Source organism: Marmota flaviventris, chromosome 2, assembly GCF_047511675.1.
Source record: "Marmota flaviventris isolate mMarFla1 chromosome 2, mMarFla1.hap1, whole genome shotgun sequence".
NCBI classification, from domain to species: Eukaryota; Metazoa; Chordata; class Mammalia; order Rodentia; family Sciuridae; genus Marmota; species Marmota flaviventris.
In genome coordinates this window covers 60,742,169-60,762,612 of record NC_092499.1, presented here as the reverse complement: position 1 = coordinate 60,762,612, position 20,444 = coordinate 60,742,169, and the positions used below count along the sequence as shown (strand labels likewise).

Sequence of the window (20,444 nt, the reverse complement as noted above, 5' to 3'; positions counted from 1 at the left end):
TTTTTAAAAATATTTGTTTTAGTTGTAATTGGACACAATACCTTTATTTTATTTTTATGAGCTGCTGAGGATCAAACCCAGCACCCTGCATGTGCTAGGTGAGTGTTCTTCCCGTGAGCCACAACCCCAACCCCTTCCTTCTCCTCTATTTTAAAAGAAAAGTATCATTCCTGCAGTCAAGGCTAATTTGACTGTTTGCTAAAATTTACTTCCTTAAGACTATGCCAATTTTTCCTTCAATGTTTTGTGCTTCCAATAACTTAATCCCTAATGGCTTCTTCTCATCACTATATAAACAGATACTCCTCCTTTCTTATCCATGCCATTTCACTTCATTTCATTTCATGCCTTTCCATGTGGGCACTCAAATACTTCTTAATCCTTGTATATGAAGAACTTGCAAACTAGTTAGGGAAAGTAATAGTCACAGTAAAAGTTAAAATATTAGTATAAGCCATCATATTTATAGCAGTCATTTCCAAACTTGTCTGCATATCAAAATTAACTTGAGATCTTTAAAATCAATCTCCAAAGTACAGGCCACACCCTACACCAATTAAACCAAAACGACTGGGGGTAGAACACTGGTATCAATAGTTTTTGAAGCTCCCCATGAGATTCTAATATGCAGACAAGTTTCAGAACTATCACACTAAGCCAAGGAGCAGTCAAGAAAGACCAAGAAATTTCAGTTTGAGCTAGTCTAATGTTTTTTCAGTGATTCAAGTTGAAGAACATTTGGAAGTTATAGTATACTCCTTGAAATACTGCATGTCATCTCTTTCTCTTTCTCAACCCCTCATATGCCTTCACCCATATTATTCTCACTGCATAAAATCCACATCTATTTGCTGGGCAACTTTGACTTCTTTTAAGTCCTTCTTCCCAACTGTCAATAGGCAGGAAAAAATAGGGGCTTTTCCTACAATCCTCCCAGAAAACTCTGTACATACATTTGTGTGTGTGTGTGTGTGTGTGTGTGTGTGTTTGTGTGTGTTTTGAGGATTGAACTCAGGGCTTTGCACATGCTAGGCAAGTGCTTCACCACTGAGCTATATCCCCATCCCTGTTTTGAAACTTGATTTTGAGACAGAGTTTCACTAAATTGCCCAGGTTGACCCTGAATTTGCAGTCCTCCAGCTTCAGTATTCCAGGTGGTTGGGATTATAGTCTACTGCATCAGCCTTGTATATTGTTATGGTTTAGATATTAGGTGTCTCCCAAAAGCTCATGTGTGAGAAAGTTTAGAGGTGAAATGACTGGGATATGAAAGCCTTAACTTTATCAGTACATTAACTCCCTAATAGGAATTAACTGGGTAGTAACTGTAGGCAGGTAGGGTATGGCTGCAGGTGATGGGTCATTGGGGGACATGCCTTCCGGTACACATTTTGTCCCTGGAAAGCAGAGCTGTCTGTCTCTGCTTCCTGGTGGCCATGTCCTGAGCTGCTTTCCTCTACCACATTTTTCTGCTATGATGTTCTGCCTCTTGTTGGGCCCACAGCAGTGGAGCAAGCCATCTGTGGACTCAGACCTCTGAAACTGTGAGCCCCAAATAAAGTATTCCTCCTCTAAAATTATTCTTGTCAGGTTTTTTGGTCACAGCAGCAAAAAAGCTGACCACAACATACATTATCTATTTATATTTTTCTTTTTGTGCTATTAGTGCTCTACCCGTGAGCTATATCCCCAGACCTATTAACTAATTGATTAATTTTGATACAAGGTTTCAAGCTGTCTAGGCTGGCTTTGAACTTGTGATGCTCCTGCCTCAGCCTCCCAAGCAGCTGGAATTATAGGCGTGTGTCACCTTGACCAGCTACATACTCCTTTTTAGAGCAAGAACATATGAGCCAAGAAAGTATAAGTCATACCATCAATTTAATAATGGTTTTGAGGTTTAAAAAAATTCTGCTATATTAAATGTGTGAATGTATGTATGTGTGTGTGGTATATAGAGATACGATCAATATGACATATTCTGATTTTCAGAAGATAAAAATTTTAAGAAGGATTAGAATTAAGGAACTACAGTATGCTTAATATTACCAAATGAACTAAGAGCAATTTTATAAACAAAATAAAAAATGTGATTGTACTACATATTTTAATTTTTTTCTTTTCTTTCTTTTTTTTTTTTTGGTACTAGAGATTTAATCCCAGGTGCTTTACTACTGAGCTATATCCCTAAGCCCTTTTTGTTTTTTATTTTGAGACAGGGTCTCACTAAGTTGTTAGAGCCTTGTTAAATTGCTAAGGCTATCCTTGAACTTATGATTCTTGTGACTCAAGCTCTTGAGCTTCTGGGATTACAGGTATGAACCACGATGCCTGGCTGTTTATTATAATTAAAAATAATAACACTGGTATATGATTTACCAACATAAATTTGATTTTACTATTAAAAAGACAAATATTTTCTTAGGTTCAAGTCATACAAACTACCTGAAAAATATATCTCTTCCAAAAAAGGAGGAAAAAGGAAATGATACATTCCTAGCATGTATATATAAAAATACTGGATTTGCTTACCTGAGTAGTGAATAAGGCTGTGTTTGAAAGATCAATAAATCATTACAGTGACCCTAAAACATAAGAAAGGTCTTATCAGGGATTTTTATAAAAATAACATTGAGTTAATAATATAATGCTTTATTGTATTTTACACATGTAAAAACATAGCATAAAGCAGCAAATAAATCTCTGACTGGTAACACATATACATATGCATGCACGCAAACAAGGATACCCACAAATATACACATATATATGTACACATACACCTGCTATGCACAAACTTTGGGTATGTGGTTACCAAACTTCAGTGGCCAAAATTCTACCTAATCAATAGCTTATAATTGCAAATTTAAAAATCAGAAATATGTTCTTTTCTGAGAATAGTGAGTTAAAAAGTGACACAAGTAGTGGTTTATAAACACTTTTTTTTTTAACAAAAGCATTTTCTTCAAATTGCTCTTATTTTAAAAATCTCTGCTTTAGGGCTGGGGATGTGGCTCGGGGTAGAGTGTTTGCCTAGCATGCCGAAGGGCCTTGGTTCAATTCCCAGACCACACACACATAAAAAACAAACAAACAAAAAAGCAAAACTCTTCTTTATCCTATTTCGAGATAGTTCCTTTGAGGTGCTAGGGATCAAACCCAGGGCCCTTGCATATGCTAGATAAGTGCTGTACCACTGAACTAAACCCTTTAGCTCCCTTCCTGAGAATTATTAATTTAAAAATTAAGCAGCTGGGGTTGTAGCTCAGAGCTTGCCTAGTGCTTGCCTAGCATGTGTGAGGCACTGGGTTCAATTCTCAGCACTGCATATTAAAAAAATAATAATAATAAAGATCCATTGACAACTTAAAAAATATTTTAAAAAATTAAAATCCTGAAGATTTTTTGAATAATGAGTCTTTCATCTAAAAGTTAATAATGGTAGAAGGGTCAACAGAAAATTTCTATAAATCCTTTCAAATAGATCTTTAGAATTTCATAATTTGTGATCCAGATTTTAGTTATAATTTAAACTTTGTCATCTAAAAGAAAAGAAGATTTCTAGTGACAAAAAAGAGAAGACAAAATATAAATTTGCCCCTCCCCTTTCTTTTGTGGTCTTGAGTATCGAACCCAAGGCTTTGCACAAGCTAGACAAAAATTTTGCTATATAAGTACAAAATTATGGTTTTAATATTTTAAGTAATTAATTTCATTTCTGGTGGTAAAATCCAAGGGTTTCCTACTACTGATCTACATCCTCAGCAGTCCTTTCTTTAGTTTTCATTTTGAGACAGGGTCTTGCTCAAAGAAAAAAAAGAAAAGGCTCAAAGAAAAAAGCTCTTTGTAATAACTAATGAAATTAATAGACCTATTTGGATTTCTTTTTTTTTAATATTTTATTTTTTAGTTTGTAGTTGGACACAATACCTTTATTTTATTTATTTATTTTTATGTGGTGCTGAGGATTGAACCCAGGGCCTCGCACGTGCTAGGTGAGCACTCTACCACTGAGCCACAACCCCATAACACAGACCCCCTATTTGGATTTCTAAATCCAAAAACTCTTGAAATGTTTTACAAAAGCCACTCATTCTTAGGATTAATAACCCCACAGAGTAACATTTTATATTTTGCAGTATTAGAATAGCAATATTCTTGTTGGGTAGTTATTTATTTTGAATAACATAATTCCAGAGGAAACATTTAGATATAAGATTTCTTACTGTATCCAAGGAAAGTAAATCATCTTTGCTCCCACCAAACACCATTATTTCGTTTTCTTTTCCCAAACAGGCTGTGTGCCATAACCTAAAATTGAAAATTATAAACAGGGTGAAATACAGGAAGAAACTGTACATTACATAAAGTCAATTATAAACTGTATACTCTAAAATTAATCCATTTTAAAACAGGCATGACTGAACTTGAACCTTTGGCATATCTTCAAAGGGGTTAGATTTTAAAGATATTTTTAGAGTTCTTTAAATTGTATCATTTTGATTAAGGAGGTGATTCCCAATAACTCTTTCTATTATATCCCCCAACCTTTTTTTTAACCCTTTTCTTTCATACATATTATCCTCAAAACACAATAAATTAAGAAGGAACTGACCCCTTTATTGCTGACAGAGGCACCTTTCCCAATTCTCTTATTAACATCTGCCATGTTACTGTTCTCATTACTTTTGCCTCTTTCTTTTCTGCTTATTCACATCACCTGACAAATCCAATGTGCTACTCTCTTCACATTTCTATTGTCAAGTCATTCATCACTCTGGGTACAGAATACCATATGTTCCTTTTTTTTAAATCTCTAATCTCTCTAGCTACATATATCTAATAAATAATACTTTTCAAATACTTTTTTACTATCTGACCATTAAGAATTTTATTGACTCATATTTGTACATATTTATGAGGTATGAGGTATAGTATAATAATTCAATATATGTACACAATGTGTAGTCATCAAATAAGGATAATTAACATTTCTATCTCCTCAAACATTTATAATTTCTATGTGTTAGGAACCTTCAGACTCTTCTAGTTATTTTGAAATATCTTGTAAATTGTGTAAAATACAGTTAGCATGGGAATTTCCTGATTAGGAAGCATCTGTGCTGCCAACTCTTTTTTCTAGCCTAATATTTTATGATCAGTCATTATTTCTTTTTCCCCCAAATGTTAATTCTTGCCTCTCCCCAGTGAGTCCTCTATTTCAACCAACTCTGCTTCCTTGCTTACCCTAAGGAAAAAACTTATATTCACTTCCAGGCTTTTGTTTGCCGCCCCCCCACCCCTTTTTTTTTCTTTTGTGGTGCTGGGGATTGAACCCAGGTACTTTGTACACAAGCCCTCTACCAATTGAGTTATATCCCCAGCTGTTGTTTGCCCTTTTTCTTAAGCCTAGAATAAGTCATTTTCTCTGGGCCTTAAAAAAACAGGCTCAATATGAAGGAAGTGTTTCAAATAATCCATCTAACTGGTTTTGCTGCCATTTCTGATCAGCATCTTTCAACATTTACATGTTTATTTTGTGCTCTACTAACTCACATTTGAAGATTAATTGCTCTATATACTACTTTAATTGTCTTCCAGCTCCCTAAAAAGACCATGAGGTCTGTGAGGTCAGAAATTGCCACAGTGGTATGTTGAAACAGGCTCACTGGCTAGGTGAACCAATTGTGCATATCCTCATCCAGCTCAGAATCATTTTAATATCTTGAAATCAGCTATAAAGGGAGTATTTACACCTGTAGTAATCAGCAAAGGCTATACATTAGGTGCCTCAACTTTGAGAGTAGTTGTAACTGTATGCCAGCAAACCACTGAAACTCGGGTATGCTAATTTTATGCTTCTTTAAAAAAATATCCAATATGGTATTCTGTACCCAGTTGGTGCTAAAAAAAAATCTTAATTAGCAAAAGCAAACACAAAATACTGATATAATTTATTCAGTGATTAAATATGCAAATTATTTCATAAAGGAATAGAGCAATTAATGTTCTTTTGTAAATGGTCTGATAGCTCATATCCATCTCCAATTTTACATTATTTACCAAGAAAAATTTTATAGTTTATTTATAAAGTTCATAATTTCCAAAAGCTCTACCTCTCAAAAATCTCAAAGTACATGCAGATTCTCAATTTCACATGAGAAACTAAGGATTTTACAAAATCATTGCTTTGACTCATTACTTTTTTTTTTTTTTGGTGGTGCTGGGGATTGAACACATGGCCTTGTGCATGCAAGGCAAGCACTCTACTAACTGAGCTGTATCCCCAGTCCTTACTACTTTTCTTAATAGACCAAATTGCTAGAGTAATAGATACCCCAAACAATTATATATTGTCATTTCTTTTATTACCACATCACTTATTTTTTAGCATATTAATCCCTTTTACTTAAATTCTGCACGTGCAAACAGTAGGAGTATGTACAATTTGTTAAGCCACATATTTTCCTCAATCATGCCATAGCCAATGACAAATGCACCTGGGACCCAGGATAAATCAAGTTATTAGATATGTTCTTTTGGAAATACTTGCTCAGTTCTCCAAATTATATGTTAGAATGCAAATTGGCATAAATTCTCAACAAGAACCCAAATTATGTTGTGGGTTTGGAGAGGATTAGAAGAGAGATTAGGTAAAAGAAATGGAATATAATGAATGCCCCATATAAGGAAAGGAATAGATTAATTTCCTAGAGAGACAGCTATGTATATAATGGCCTTGGCAATACTCATGGGATCCAGCAGAGCTTTTGGCTCTCTACACCAACACTTTATCTCGTATCTTTTACAGACACATAAAAAAGGTTCTTTGCTGACAACCACTTATATGGGTTATTAGGTATGGATTTACAGATGGTCTTTGAACCAGGCATAGTTTTATCTAAGGTAAGGCCTGAAGATAGTGTTATGCTGTAGAACACTGGTTCTCAACCAGGGGTAACCTGTCCCCCAAGGAGACTTTTGACAACACCTGTAGATATTTTTGGTTGTCATCACTTGGGGAGAGAGAAGGCAGTGCTACTCACATCTAGTGGGTAAAAGCTAAGGATGCTGTTAATCATCTTGCAATGTACAGGACACCCCTAACAACAATTATTGAACCAATTATTTGGTTCAAAATGTCAATAATGCTAAGATTAAGAAGCCCTGTCTCAGAGTTCTAAGAGGATAATTGGGCAGCTTACATTTCAAATTATATCTTGGAAAAGTTTGCACAAAATACATTTAGATGTTAATTGTCACTTTCATAAAAATTAGTAAACACACACACAAATATATATATATATATATATATATATATATATATATATATATATATATATATATATATGTTCTCCTTACACTCAACTGTATCCCACCTGTTCTCCTCCTCACCTCATACCTGAAGATAGATCTGCCTCTGTCTTATCTGCCTTATGGAAACTCTGGCCTGGATTTCATCATCGAAGAACACTGGAAAGCCTTTCCTGCCTTGATTTTGGTGACATCTAGCTTGGAACCTGATGTTTTTTCTATAGACTGATAGTATATGTCCTCTCACAGCTGCTCTAAACTTATCACCTAAACATTCTAATAAAGCATATTATTTACATGACACATCAACTGAATCAAAAGAAATCTCTTTACATAGCTCTAGTTCTAACTAGTATATTATTGATAATAGTTGTGTTGCTCTAATTATTAAGAATTGAAATATAAAATAGGAGCAATTTAAAAATTAAACATTTTTACTACCACTGTGGTCTATAATTAACATATTTATAAAATCAAAAATTAGGAGAAACTTAGAGATTCTAGTCCAACTCCTTTATTTCACAGATGAAGAAATTGATGCTCAGCTTCTTTAAGTGACTTTTTAAAGCCAAAAAACTAAGCAGTAACTGAGCAAGGACTAGAAATCTGGGTCCCCATATCTTAATATAAAACTCTTTAAATTAAACAAATATATTTTTAAAAAGCCACAATTGTTAAAATAATAAATTCCAATGAATTTTATACATGAAAATAAAATAATCAAATATGTAAATATAAGTTATAGATTATAAGTATATTGATAGATTATAAATATATAGTAAATATTAACATAGATATACATACCAAAATATATATAAATATTTTAAGTCTTTTTCTCAAAAAAGTTACTTAAAATTATCATTTATTAAATAACAAAAATACATATCATTAATTTGACTGCACACTAACATAAATCATCTATAGTTAAAAAATCTGAAATACATGGCACGGAAAGGCATAAAATTTGTTACTGACTACAATGATAATTATGTGCTGAATCTGAATTTCCTATGAAGATATTTTTTATTATACTATTCAACCAAATTTGAAAAAATAAGAAATACAATACTACTGTGGTTTCTTTAATATAATAATAGTATACTGTTCCTATAATTTTTATTATAATATACTACAAATATCTAACATTTTCTTTTTCAAAAAATTCACATTAATAAATACATTAGACCAGTAATCAAAATAATAATTTGCCATCTACTAAATCAATATGAAATCAAATTTCCTCATTAAATTTCTTTAAACTTCTAAAAACAAATTACTACTATTAAAGCCAACCCTATTCCTATCTACTGATTAAAAATATTAACATTAAATATTAAAATTATGAGATATTTTAAATTATCTTTTTCATATTTATCAGGCAAGATTTCACATTTACCTAAAAGAATAACATTTTTAAATATGTAAATATGGATAAAAACTAGATAGATTATTTTTAACAGTCAGATATAATTAAAATGATATTTGAATTATATAACATAAAGCTCATGTGAAAGATATCATTCTGAATGTTTTATGATTTCAGTGGCAAACAGTATAAATTGAGTGCTTTATCTTAATACTTTAAAAATTCTTAATTATTTTACTACTTGTCAACTACTAGACTTACCTGGGTCTTGTGTTAGGTAAATGTATAAGTTGTTTCCAACAATTTGTTATTGTATTATGAATCCAACCATCACCTGAAATATTATGACAGTTTAATTAGTCCTTTGGATACAATTTTAATTTTTTCCATATTTATCATGTTACATTTATATGATTATCTTTCCTGTGTGTGCATATCTTTTTCATAAATATTTCAAACATACACAAAAGTAGAGTGATCTACCTCCTAGATGCAACAACTATCAAGGTTTTGAGCTGGTGGTGTAGCTCAGAAGTAGTGTTTGCACTTATTATCACCTGCAAAACCCTGGGTTCAATTCCCAGCATTAATCCATCAAAAAAACTGTTTTGCCAAATGGGTTCCATTTATCTCTGTTATTCTTATTGTTGAATTCATAATAAATCAAATCCTATATCTCCTATCATTTTCCCCAAACATACTTCAGTATGATTGCTTAAAAAATGAACACTCTACATAAGCACAATGCCATTATCAGTCAATAGAATATAATTCTTCGGTATCCATATGATCAGATCTTAAACTTAATTGATGAGAGAGGAAACTGACTAGACTAAAAGTTAAGATATTTAATTTCCCATAGTCAATGACCAAAAATAGCAAATAGGAATTAAAAACTTTAGATCTCGTGAAGTTAACGATGTTAAACAACCTCTAGCAAAATGTACATCTTAATTTTTATTATATTCCAAATTTCTTTTAATTAAAAAGCTCATAAATTGGAGAAAAAATAATCTGCAAGAATATTACCATCTCCTACCAGGAATTGTTATTTCTCCAACCAGCTCTAAAATTAGGTGGCCCACACTCCCGGCTAAATGCATCACTGATACGAACATCTCCTGTTGAAAAATAGTTGTTTCCAGATTCCATATAAAATTATACAAATTATTTTAGTGTTACATAGGTTTCTTTTTTTAGTATATTTTTGTAGTTGTAGATGGACAAAATGCCTTTATTTTATTTATTTTTATGTAGTGGTAAGGATTAAATCCAATGCTTCACACGTGCTAGGCAAGTGCTCTGTCACTGAGCTACAGCCCCAGCCTATATAGGTTTCTTGATAAAAACATCTTTAGCCATAGAAAACTTCTGAGTTAAGAAAATACAATACATCCAACACCTCAAACCAAGAGGTGAATATTCTTGGTCACTCATCTACCCTGATGGCACAATTTTACTGCTTAAAGAAAAACACAATTAAAAAACCCATAGCTATTAGGATCAGCAGTGAAAGGAGTTAACAAAATTCTGCTAATACTTTCCTTTATAATTCTATAACAAAAGAGAAAAAACTGGCTTTCCACTTTGTATTTCCAGAGCCTTCTAGGAAGGCTGGTCTTCTAATCTCCATTCCAGCCTATAGTATAAGCATCTGGATCAAAACCCAGGAGGACACAGAATCACAGAATACTACAGTGGTAAGGGGCTTTAATTCAGCTAGATTCACCCTTTTCTTCTTTTCTTAAGAAAAGAAGAAGTACATGAAGATCCAAGGATATTGAAGCAGAGAGCTTCTCTTCCCAATTAAAAAAAAAATTTTTTTCAGCTGTACATGGACAGCATGACTTTATTTTATTTGTGTTAAAGATTGAACCCAGTGCCTCACACATGCCAGGCAAATGTTCCACCACTGAGCTATCTCACCTCTTTTTTTCAATTCTTAATGCAATGCAAGCATGAAGTTAGGGATAAAGAAAAAAAGGAAGACTTAACTTCACTTTAAGCATGAAATAAAATTAAGAAAAAGGAATGAGAGGATATTTTATATGCTTAACTTTAACTGACTTACTTAATGGAATATTATCTGCACTTAGTCCTCCAAATAGGAAAAGTTTATCATCAGCTATTGGTGTTAAAGTATGCCATGACCGATGTTTTGGACTTTCTCCATTAATAGAAATCCTATGACAAGAGAAAATAATTAAATTTAATTATTTTAATTAAATTTATTTTATTTCAACTGCATTAGTCAAAATAAAGTTTTATTTATTTGTTTGTTTATTATTATTTTGGGGGTAACTGGGATTGAACTCAGGGATACTCAACCACTGAGCCACATCCTATTTTGTATTTTTTTTAGAGACAGGGTCTCACGGAGTTGTTTAGTGCCTTGCTGTTGCTGAGGCTGGTTTTGAACTCTCAATCCTCCTGTCTCAGCCTCCTGAGCTGCTGGGACTGCAAGCATGTGCCATAGCACCCGGCAAAAAAATAGGTTTTTAATCATCTCAGAGTGTTTATAAAACATTCTTAAGTTCTTAGATAAACTTGAACAATTTATTTCCACTTAATGTCCATTTCACTTGTTCATAGAACACAGAGTGAAATTAAATTTCAATTTCCATTTAATTCACAATGCATATTTAACATCACTTTTGTTGATTAATAAACACACTTTCCCATTTTTTGACACAATTATTTTCATGTCTCTTATTTTTTTTTTACTATTGTTTCATGTTTAATTTTGTGTTTTTAGCTGGTTTCCACATGCTATTGTTTTTACTCTGGTCTACTTGTTGTATAAGTTCCGAAAGCATTATCTTCCCCTGAAAATGCTAGCTACTTTACCTTCAAAATAAAAGTATGCATGCCATTGCAGATGCAGGATAAACCTCTAAAATTTTCAAACCAATAAACTCTTCTTTAATAAAACAGAAACATAAATAAAAAACATAAACAAAAGCTGGAAGCAAAAAGTTTTAAAACCAGGAGAAAAGAAAACACTATTCTTCAGCATTCTGGAATGCGCCATAGCAACATGGGCCAGTTTTAGAGAATGTAATTTATTTTTTCCAAAAAGAAATATTTTTATTGTTTTTAAAAATTATTATTAGAAACACTTTGGTCATAAAGCATTTAACAACCACTAAAATACTTTTTAAAAAGGAGAATTCTCTTATAATCTTGTATCCCACCAATAAGAAATAATATTAATTTGGTATATCTCTTTAAGACTTTAATGCATATATTTATTAAAAGTACATACATGGGAGCATATAATCTGTTCTGTAACTTTTTTATCTCAATTAATATGCTGTATAATATTTCTGTAAAACATGGTTTCCTTTGGTATTGGAAGCAAAACAGCCCACTGGGCAAGGTATCATGATTTAAACAATCTCTACTTGCAGACACGAAAATTAATTTCAATTTTGGCTTTTATTAATAATGTTGAAACATCTTTTAACTATGTACACATGTTCACACACATACACATACCCTTGTCATTGTTTTTGGAAAAATATGAATCAAAGAAATTATATACACACACACACAGACACACATGCACGCACGCACGTACACACGTATGTCTTTATATATGTGCAATTATATGTGTATGTGTATTTTTTTTCAGGTAGTGGAGATTGAACCTAGCACCTTGTACATGCTATGGAAGCAATCTCTGAGATATATCCCCAGCCCTTTTCATTTTGAGACAAAGTTTCACTAAATTGTCCTGGTAGCCTCAAACTTGTGATCCTCCTGCCTCAGCCTCCGAAGCAGTTGAGATTTCCATTTTATATTTTAAACATATTTTCAGGCTACCTTCCAAAAAAAAGTGCCCCAATTTGTACTACCAATTATGTTGTTACATTCTACCACACACTGTCATAATTATTTTTATCTGATAAGTGAAAACTTACTTTTATTCCCTTTTCTTTGATAATCTATGTAAAACCAGTAATTTTACATAATCTATTTTCTTTTTTTAAAAATCTCTTTATTTCACTTATTTATTTTTATGTGGTGCTGAGGATCAAACCCAGAGTCCCGCACTTGCGAGGCAAGTGCTCTACCGCTGAGCCATAACCCCAGCCCACATAATTTATTTTCAACTGTTAGTTTTTTCTTTCTTTTTATGGTACCAGAGATTAAACCCAGAGACACTTAACCAATGAGCCACATCTCTAGGCCTTTTAATTTTTTCCTTTGAGCCAGGGTCCCTGTTATGTTGCTTAGGGCCTGATTAAGTTTCTGAGGCTGGCTTTGAACTTGTGATCCTCCTGCCTCTTAAGCCGCTGGGATTATAGGCATGTGCTACTGTGCCTGGCTCAACTGTTAGTATTTTCATGTTTTATATAGTTCAGTTAAAGAACAAGTTCTGTTTACATCTGTATATTCCTTGCTTAGACATATAATCTGAAAAACAAATACCAGTTCAATTTTAGGAACACAAATTTAGATTATGGCTGGACACACACACACACACACGCACACACACCTACAGATTAAAACATACTAAAATTTCAAACTTACCTTCCAGACCAAGTCCAGGTGTCTAAGTTTAGATAGTGCAAGTCATTCATCCTAGTTTGCTAAAATAAAAGTGTTAAATTGGACAGTGTTTTATATCTTTTATGGTCTAAAATATTAATTGTTGCTTTTTGTATGAGGGATAGAACTCAGAGGTGCTTAACCACTGAGCCACAGCCCCATCCCTTTTTTATTTGTTCCTTTGAGACAGGGTCTTGATAAGTTGCTGAGGATGACTTTGAACTTGTGATCCCTCCTGCCTCAGCCTCCCGAGCCGCTGGGATTACAGGCGTGTATCACCACGCCCGGCTTAAAATGTTAGTTTTAGATTAAAAATAGACTATATCTGTCCTACTCAACATCAGAAATTTAAATATTGGGAAATAATGCAAAGCATTAATAAAATTAATATCGAGCTCCCAACTTAATGTGTCAAAGGGCAAAGGAAGAAATGGGTTTAAATTAACAGGGTTTAAATTATAAAAAATTAAACTTTTCTGAAACTGGACTGAAGTGAAGGATTTTCCTCATTAAAATATGATTTATAATCATCTGTGATTGCTTGTATATGGCCTGTTTTGAAAATAAAAGATAAATAAAAGTTATTAAATGTCATTTTAGTTTCTAGATTATCTGAATATTCCATTGTTCCACAAAATCAGTGGCTAATTTTTATAACAAGCACCACACATAAAAATACCATTTCCATTAAAAACACTAACCAAAACACGTCCGCCAAAGATATAACCCTTATTTCCAAGAACTGCACAAGTATGCGCGGCTCGTGGCTGTGGTGGAACTCCACCCTGCAAGCAGAGATTAGAAGAGTACAAAGACTTAAATCATCTGTAATATAGTCACATTCCAATGCTTAGTATGAGACACACCTGATCAGTAAGCTATCCATACCTATGTAATTCAATTAAAAACCCTACACAGAAGTTCATTCTAAACAATAATATAGGCAAATACAATTCTTTAAGAATAAAATTTACTCTTCCTGATTTTAATGTGCTCTTCTAAAATGTCAGACATTATTAAACAAAATAAAATTCACATAAATTTTGGATCGAAACATAAGACCATAAAAAAAATCAAATTAAAAATTCTGTCACATATACACTCACTCTCTCTCTCTCTCTCACACACACACACACACACACACAGAGTTAAAATTTGAAGTGAGCACTGTATAGTGGGTGATCTCAGAGCCTAAAAAATTAAATATGATCTCCAAACTCCTCAAATTCATAAGAATTTCACTATTGCCTTGTCAAACAGTACTTTATTGCTTCCTAAAACTCTTAACACTAAATAACTGTTCTCTACATTTTACTTTGAAAAAATAATAGATCTTTTCTTTAGAAAAGTTCTTAATTGGTGGTAAAAGAGAGAATGGGTAGATAAATGAATAAAATTTTAAGGAAAAGGAGCTGGGGATGTAGTTCCGGGTAGAGCCCGTTCTTAGCATGTGTAAGGCTTTGGGCTCAATTCTCAGTATGAAAGACAGAAAGGTAGGGCTCAGATGTGGCTCAGTGGCAGAGCACCTGCCTAGCATGTGTGAGGCACTGGGTTTGAACCTCAGCACCACATATAAATAAATAAAAAATATAGGTACATTAACAACTAAAAAGTATTTTTTTTAAAAAAGTAAGAAAGGTAGACATACAGAAGGAAGAAAGGGAGGGAGAGAAATTTGAAGGAAGAATAATTTGAATAATTCTATGTGTTTATGAATTTCCCCAAGTTATGCTAAAGCTTCTACTTATTTAAAAGAATCAGGTATCAGTGATTAATGATGTAAGAAAAGAAATTATCCTGCAACTCATGAAAGCAATTACCACTAGATGAAAGACCCTCCTCCAACTGAATCCAAATCTATTGAGTGAAAATACATTTTTTTTCATAGTGTCAGTTTTGGCAAATTGGTAGGTCCTAAAATGAGAAAGATTAGGTTCATTATTTCTAAGCCTTACAGGCTATACTAAACTAAAGGCAAATGTAAGGAGTGATTATATTTTTACCCAAGATGCATTATGAACATTTTCAGCTCACTGGCTACTAAATGCGGACATGGAAAATTTAAGCTCTACATCCAACACCATAACTTACTATTCATTTTAAGATTACCTGAATACCTGTTTCAACTTGATAAGAAATAATTCAGATTTCACCTATATAACACTTAAGTAAATGAAAGAGAACCATTGGAGAGTTTTGGTTTCTAGCCCTTCTATCAAAACAAAGCTTTTATTATTATCCCATCACAGAAGCTCCAGGTTCTAACTTATTTTCTAAGGAAATAGAGGGTTAAGAGGCCTCAAAGAGATCTAGGATTAGTTTCAGTAAACTTAGATCCACTAATATTTGTCTCCACCTACCTGCTGACAGGAAATCTTAACAGAGGTAAAACTCTCTTACTCCATTAATAAAAAACCCAAATCTTAAAATTCAAATGCTGATTGAAGCAAAATTCAATCTTCAACTATAAATAACTGACAGCTGATTAGTTCTACAATTAGAAATGTAATGAAGAGAACAGAAAAGCACTGGAAACCTGAAATTTACTGCCTGGAAAGAGATTGCAGAGAAGGTCAAATTCTATAACACTTAATATTGTAGCACTTTCCATGATTTTCACCAACAGAAGTTGGACTGTGAAAACTTTTAGTCACTTGTGCATACTAATAGACAATGTTAGTTTTGCCTGCTTAGCATTCCTTTCTGTTCACCCTAGGATGTGTAAAGCCTTGGGCTCAATTACACCTTAGTATGTGTAAGGCTTTGGATATTGAGCTTATTAATCATAATACCCTGCTCTCCCTGGGGTGGACACAGCAAGTTATCCCCTTGGTAACAGGGGTCCTATAAAGAGTAGGGACAATACCAGGTAGAACCAGAGTCTTCTTCTAAGACTAATTTACAGGCAATGAGAGAGCATTATACCAAGAAGTACTGGCATAGCCAGGGCCCTGTTCTCTCCTAAATGGCCCCAGCTGTTCTGCACTAACTGTAGCGAAACAAGTACACAAAAAGGGAAAAGCAGACACAAAGAGACATGAAAAGTATTATGATGGTGTTGAGAAATGTGCTCCAGTTCCTGGTGTGCTGGTCTGTGTAGGATGTGTGAGCCACTCCAAATTGCTTAAATTAATTTAAATTTGTGCTTGGTTACTAGCAAATGAAAAAACAAGGATAATGTATTTTTGTCATGCTGTAATTGTATGTTGCTCTGATTTTAAGGGTTTATAAAAATGGTGTTTAAAATCATGGGCTTTGTAATACAATGACTTTTTAAAAGAATTTTTATCAAATTAGGGCATGTTACTTGTGGGTAAAGAATGATGACAGAAACAAAAAGAATCACAATGGCATCTCTTTAAAAGATTTTTTTTTTCTAGAAAATCTTATCTGATCTGGAGAAATTTTTTTTTTCTCTTTCTTTTTGGTGACACTAGGGATTGAACATATGATCATTCAGCCTCTGAGTTACATCCTCAGTTCCACCCTTTTTTTTTTTTTTAATTGTAAATTTTCAGACAAGGCCTCACTGAGTTGCCCAAGCTGACCTGGAACTTGAGATCCTCCTGCCTCAGCCTCTTGAGTTCCCAGGATTACAGATGTATGCCACCACACCTGGCTATATATGATTTTCTTTTAAATGGTGTTGGTGACAGATTCAAGATAACTACTTTGTATGTGATTATAAACCCAATTGATAAATCCAAATAACTGAGTTTTTAAAAGATTTAAAATGTATCAGTGAATATATGAATATGAAGGATACTTTTTGCAACACTTACTTTAATTTCTGGTTGAAACCAAGTCAGTGTTTTTGTATCAAATACATGGACATCATTATGCCATCCCCAGAATATTTGTTCTTCCTAAAACAGAAATTTTAAAAATATCTGAAAGCTTTTATAATTTTTACATTATTGTTACAGCTTGGCACATATTTACTAGTAAAATAAAAATAAAAAACATTTACAACAATAGAGTTAAGTGTTATCACAGTCATCGAGTTAATGCACACACCAGTGTCCCAAAAAGTATGGTGTTCAGACAAGTAGTAACATCACGGGACAACTTTTCTTCTCATATAATTGCTTGCTTGCAGTGAATCATAATTTTATTTGTAGACAATTTTTACATTTTCTCAAAGGATTGTCTTTTTTAAAATTTTGAGGACAAGCTGACAGTAGCACATATTTGTGATCTCAACCTTTGGGAGGTTGAGGCAGGAGGATTACTTCAGTTCATGGGTTCAAAACCAGCCCGGGTAACATTGTGAGATCCCATCTCAAAAAAACAACAACAACAAAAGCCAACCAAAAAATAATTGGACAGAATGGATTTATACAGGACAGAATGATTTTATACATCTTGGAACCTTTTTTCCTTAAAACACATGCTCAAAGCCTAATTAATCCTTGCCATAATAAATTATATAGATTATACAGGTTATACAGGGCTATACTTTTTCCAAAAAGTTCCAATCACTTCTAATCCACCAAGCAATTTATTCTTGTGAGTCAAACTTATGCTTTTTGCTTATTGTCCTTGTTATCTTCTTCTTTTTCCTTCTTATTGATGGTCCTGGGGACTGAATCTAGGAGTACTTTACCACTGAGTTACATCCTCACCCCTTTTTATTGAAACAGGGTCTTTCTAAATGGACCAGGCTGGCCTTGAACTTTCAAGCCTCCTACCTGTCTTCCAAATAGCTGAGATTACAGGGGTAAGGTACTACACCTGTATTATTTATCTTTTTGTTGTTGTTGTTTTGTTTTGTTTTGTTACCAGGGATTGAACCCAGTGGTGCTTAACAACTGAGCCACATCCACCAGCTCTTTTAAATTAATTTTTTTTTTAGTTGTTGATGGACCTTTATTTATTTATTAATTTATATGTGATTTTGAGAATCGAACCTAGTACCTCACCCATGCTAGGCAAGTGCTCTACCACTGAGCCACAACCTCAGCCTGTCTTTTAAATTTAATTTTTTTTTAAAAATTTTGAGACAGTGTCTTGCTAAGTTGCTTAGGGCCTTGAAAAATTGCTGAGGCTGGCTTTGAACTTGCAATCCTCCTGTCTCAGTCTCCCAAATTGCTAGGATTACAGGCGGGCACCACCAAACCCAGCTTCATGTATCTTTGATAGGACTTATCAAGTAAGTCAAATAAACCAAACAATTTACTTAGATTAGAATCCAAATTTAAAGATCTAGTTGTTCTCCAGAAACTTCAGGACATGTTCATTAGGTTAACTGTACTAGGGGAGGAAAAACAATTGAGTTCACCAATGAGTAAAGATAACTAGGTGTAAATAATAGTAAATTATATTCTTGAAAATTATTAATAATATTTTGAATAGCAGAGTTTTAAAAATATTTCATTTTAAAAATTCAAATATGCAGAAACATGGAGAATTAAAGATACCTATATACATTTACATTGAAAATGTAGAATGATAATAAAATTCAAAAGAAGGTAAACTGAAAAGAGTTATTGTGTATCTTTTGGTGGTGAGAACAATTTTTTTTTCTTTTGCAATACTGGGGATTGAACCCAGGGGTACTTTATCATTGGGCCACATACTCAGCCCTCTTTATTTTTTCTTTTGAGACAGGATTTTGCTAAGTTGCTTAGGTCCTTGCTAAATTTCTGAGGCTGGCTTTGAACTTGTGACCCTCCTTCCTCATCCTCCCGAGGTGCTAGGATTACAGATGTACCACCTCCCCCAGTTCATTCTTATGTAGAAGCCAGTCTGAGCTATGAAAAATTCTGGTGTGTGTCCAATAGGAGGCTTGTCAATAATAGCCATTTTGGTTAAACATAAACAAAAAACAAAATTCCCCCAAGTTAGGTTAAAGCATCTATTTATTTAACAGAAACAGGTATAAGTGATTAATGATATTAGAAAAAAATTATTCTGCTGAACACGGTGACACACGTCTGATGTTCTCAGCAATTTGGGAAGCTGAGGCAGGAGTATAGCAAGTTTGAGTCCAGCTTGGGATACTTAGTGAAACTCTGCCTCAAAATAATAAATAAAAAGGGCTGGGGGTGTAGCTCAATAGTAAAGCATCCCTAGGTTCAATCTCTAGTACTGAAAAAAAAAAAAAGAAGAAGAAGAAGAAAGAAAAATTAGTGAGAGGAACAATGAAAGTTATTATCAAAATATGAGAGATCTTCCTTGACTGAATCCAAATCTATAAGAGTAAAAATACATTTTTTCACATAGTGTCAACTGGTAGCTCCTAAAATGAGAAATATTAGGTTCATTATTTCTAAGACTTACAGGCTATGCTAAATTAAAAGCAAATGTAAGGAGTGATTACTTTCTTACCCAAGATGCATCATGAACATCAAAACAGTCTTGAAGTTCATTGTGTCTCCTGCACCCATAACCACCAAAATATATTAATCTGAAAAACAATACAGAGGGACACACTTTTGGTTTGCTTCTCATTTGTTCATTGAAATAGATCTTTTCTCTCACCCTAAGAACCTAAATAAGCCAAATAAATGACAAAAGTATTGTATTAAAAATAAAAAAACTAAATCAAAGAGCTGAGAGAACAGAGATCTAAATGAACCAATTTCAGAAAATGATGAGCTCTCAAACAGCAGAGACCCACAGCTGCATTCATCCAATGTGTAACAGGAGGAAACAGAAACAAATACATACAGAGATTATAAAGGGAAACCACTCATTGTATTAACAGGTACATGTAGGCTGGCATGGCAAATTAGAATCTTAAAAAACCCAGCTGCAGAAGGAGTTGGAACGCTTTTTTTCTTTTTCTTTTTTTTAGTTTTTAATTTCCACACCTCTTTTGCAAACTTCTAAGGATGGCCTAGGATCAATTATAAAAAGCTGGAAGCAGGAGGTGGGGGTGTAGCTCAGTGATAGAATGCTTGCCTGGCATTCAAAATGCCCTGGGTTCAATCACCAGAGGTGGGGGTGTGTGGGGGAGCCAGAAGAAGAGGAGGACTGCTGAGCAAACCTGCTTGAGGCAATTTCAGCTTTCAACTATTAAAGTTTGGGATCTGGACAGGAGATTTGAAAGAAACACCTGAGAGGCATGCCAAGACTATACCACATAGGGTGTTCACTCCAAAGGTCAGGGGAGGAGATGAAAAGCTGATCTCTTTCAAATTGCAGAAAGCCTGAGTGGGATACCAGAGCAAAGAGAACCTCTTAGGGACCCAAGGACCTACCAACT

At 33.6% G+C, this 20,444-nt stretch overlaps 1 protein-coding gene across 2 annotated transcripts in view; it reads right to left on the bottom strand.

The window, feature by feature from the left end:
- The window catches only part of Klhdc1 (kelch domain containing 1), a 46,911-nt gene that overhangs the window by 2,903 nt on the left and 23,564 nt on the right, over positions 1 to 20,444 (bottom strand). Inside the window, exons 5-12 of one of the 2 annotated variants that reach the window (XM_027929605.3) lie at positions 19,565 to 19,643; positions 17,017 to 17,100; positions 13,936 to 14,019; positions 13,217 to 13,275; positions 10,752 to 10,864; positions 8,942 to 9,014; positions 4,227 to 4,311; positions 2,533 to 2,585 (exon numbers count right to left, since the gene is read on the bottom strand). In XM_027929605.3, the coding sequence (XP_027785406.1) occupies positions 2,533 to 2,585; positions 4,227 to 4,311; positions 8,942 to 9,014; positions 10,752 to 10,864; positions 13,217 to 13,275; positions 13,936 to 14,019; positions 17,017 to 17,100; positions 19,565 to 19,643 (630 nt within the window). The remainder of the gene's footprint in view (positions 1 to 2,532; positions 2,586 to 4,226; positions 4,312 to 8,941; positions 9,015 to 10,751; positions 10,865 to 13,216; positions 13,276 to 13,935; positions 14,020 to 17,016; positions 17,101 to 19,564; positions 19,644 to 20,444) is intronic. The other variant, XM_071607874.1, reaches the window with a different exon arrangement.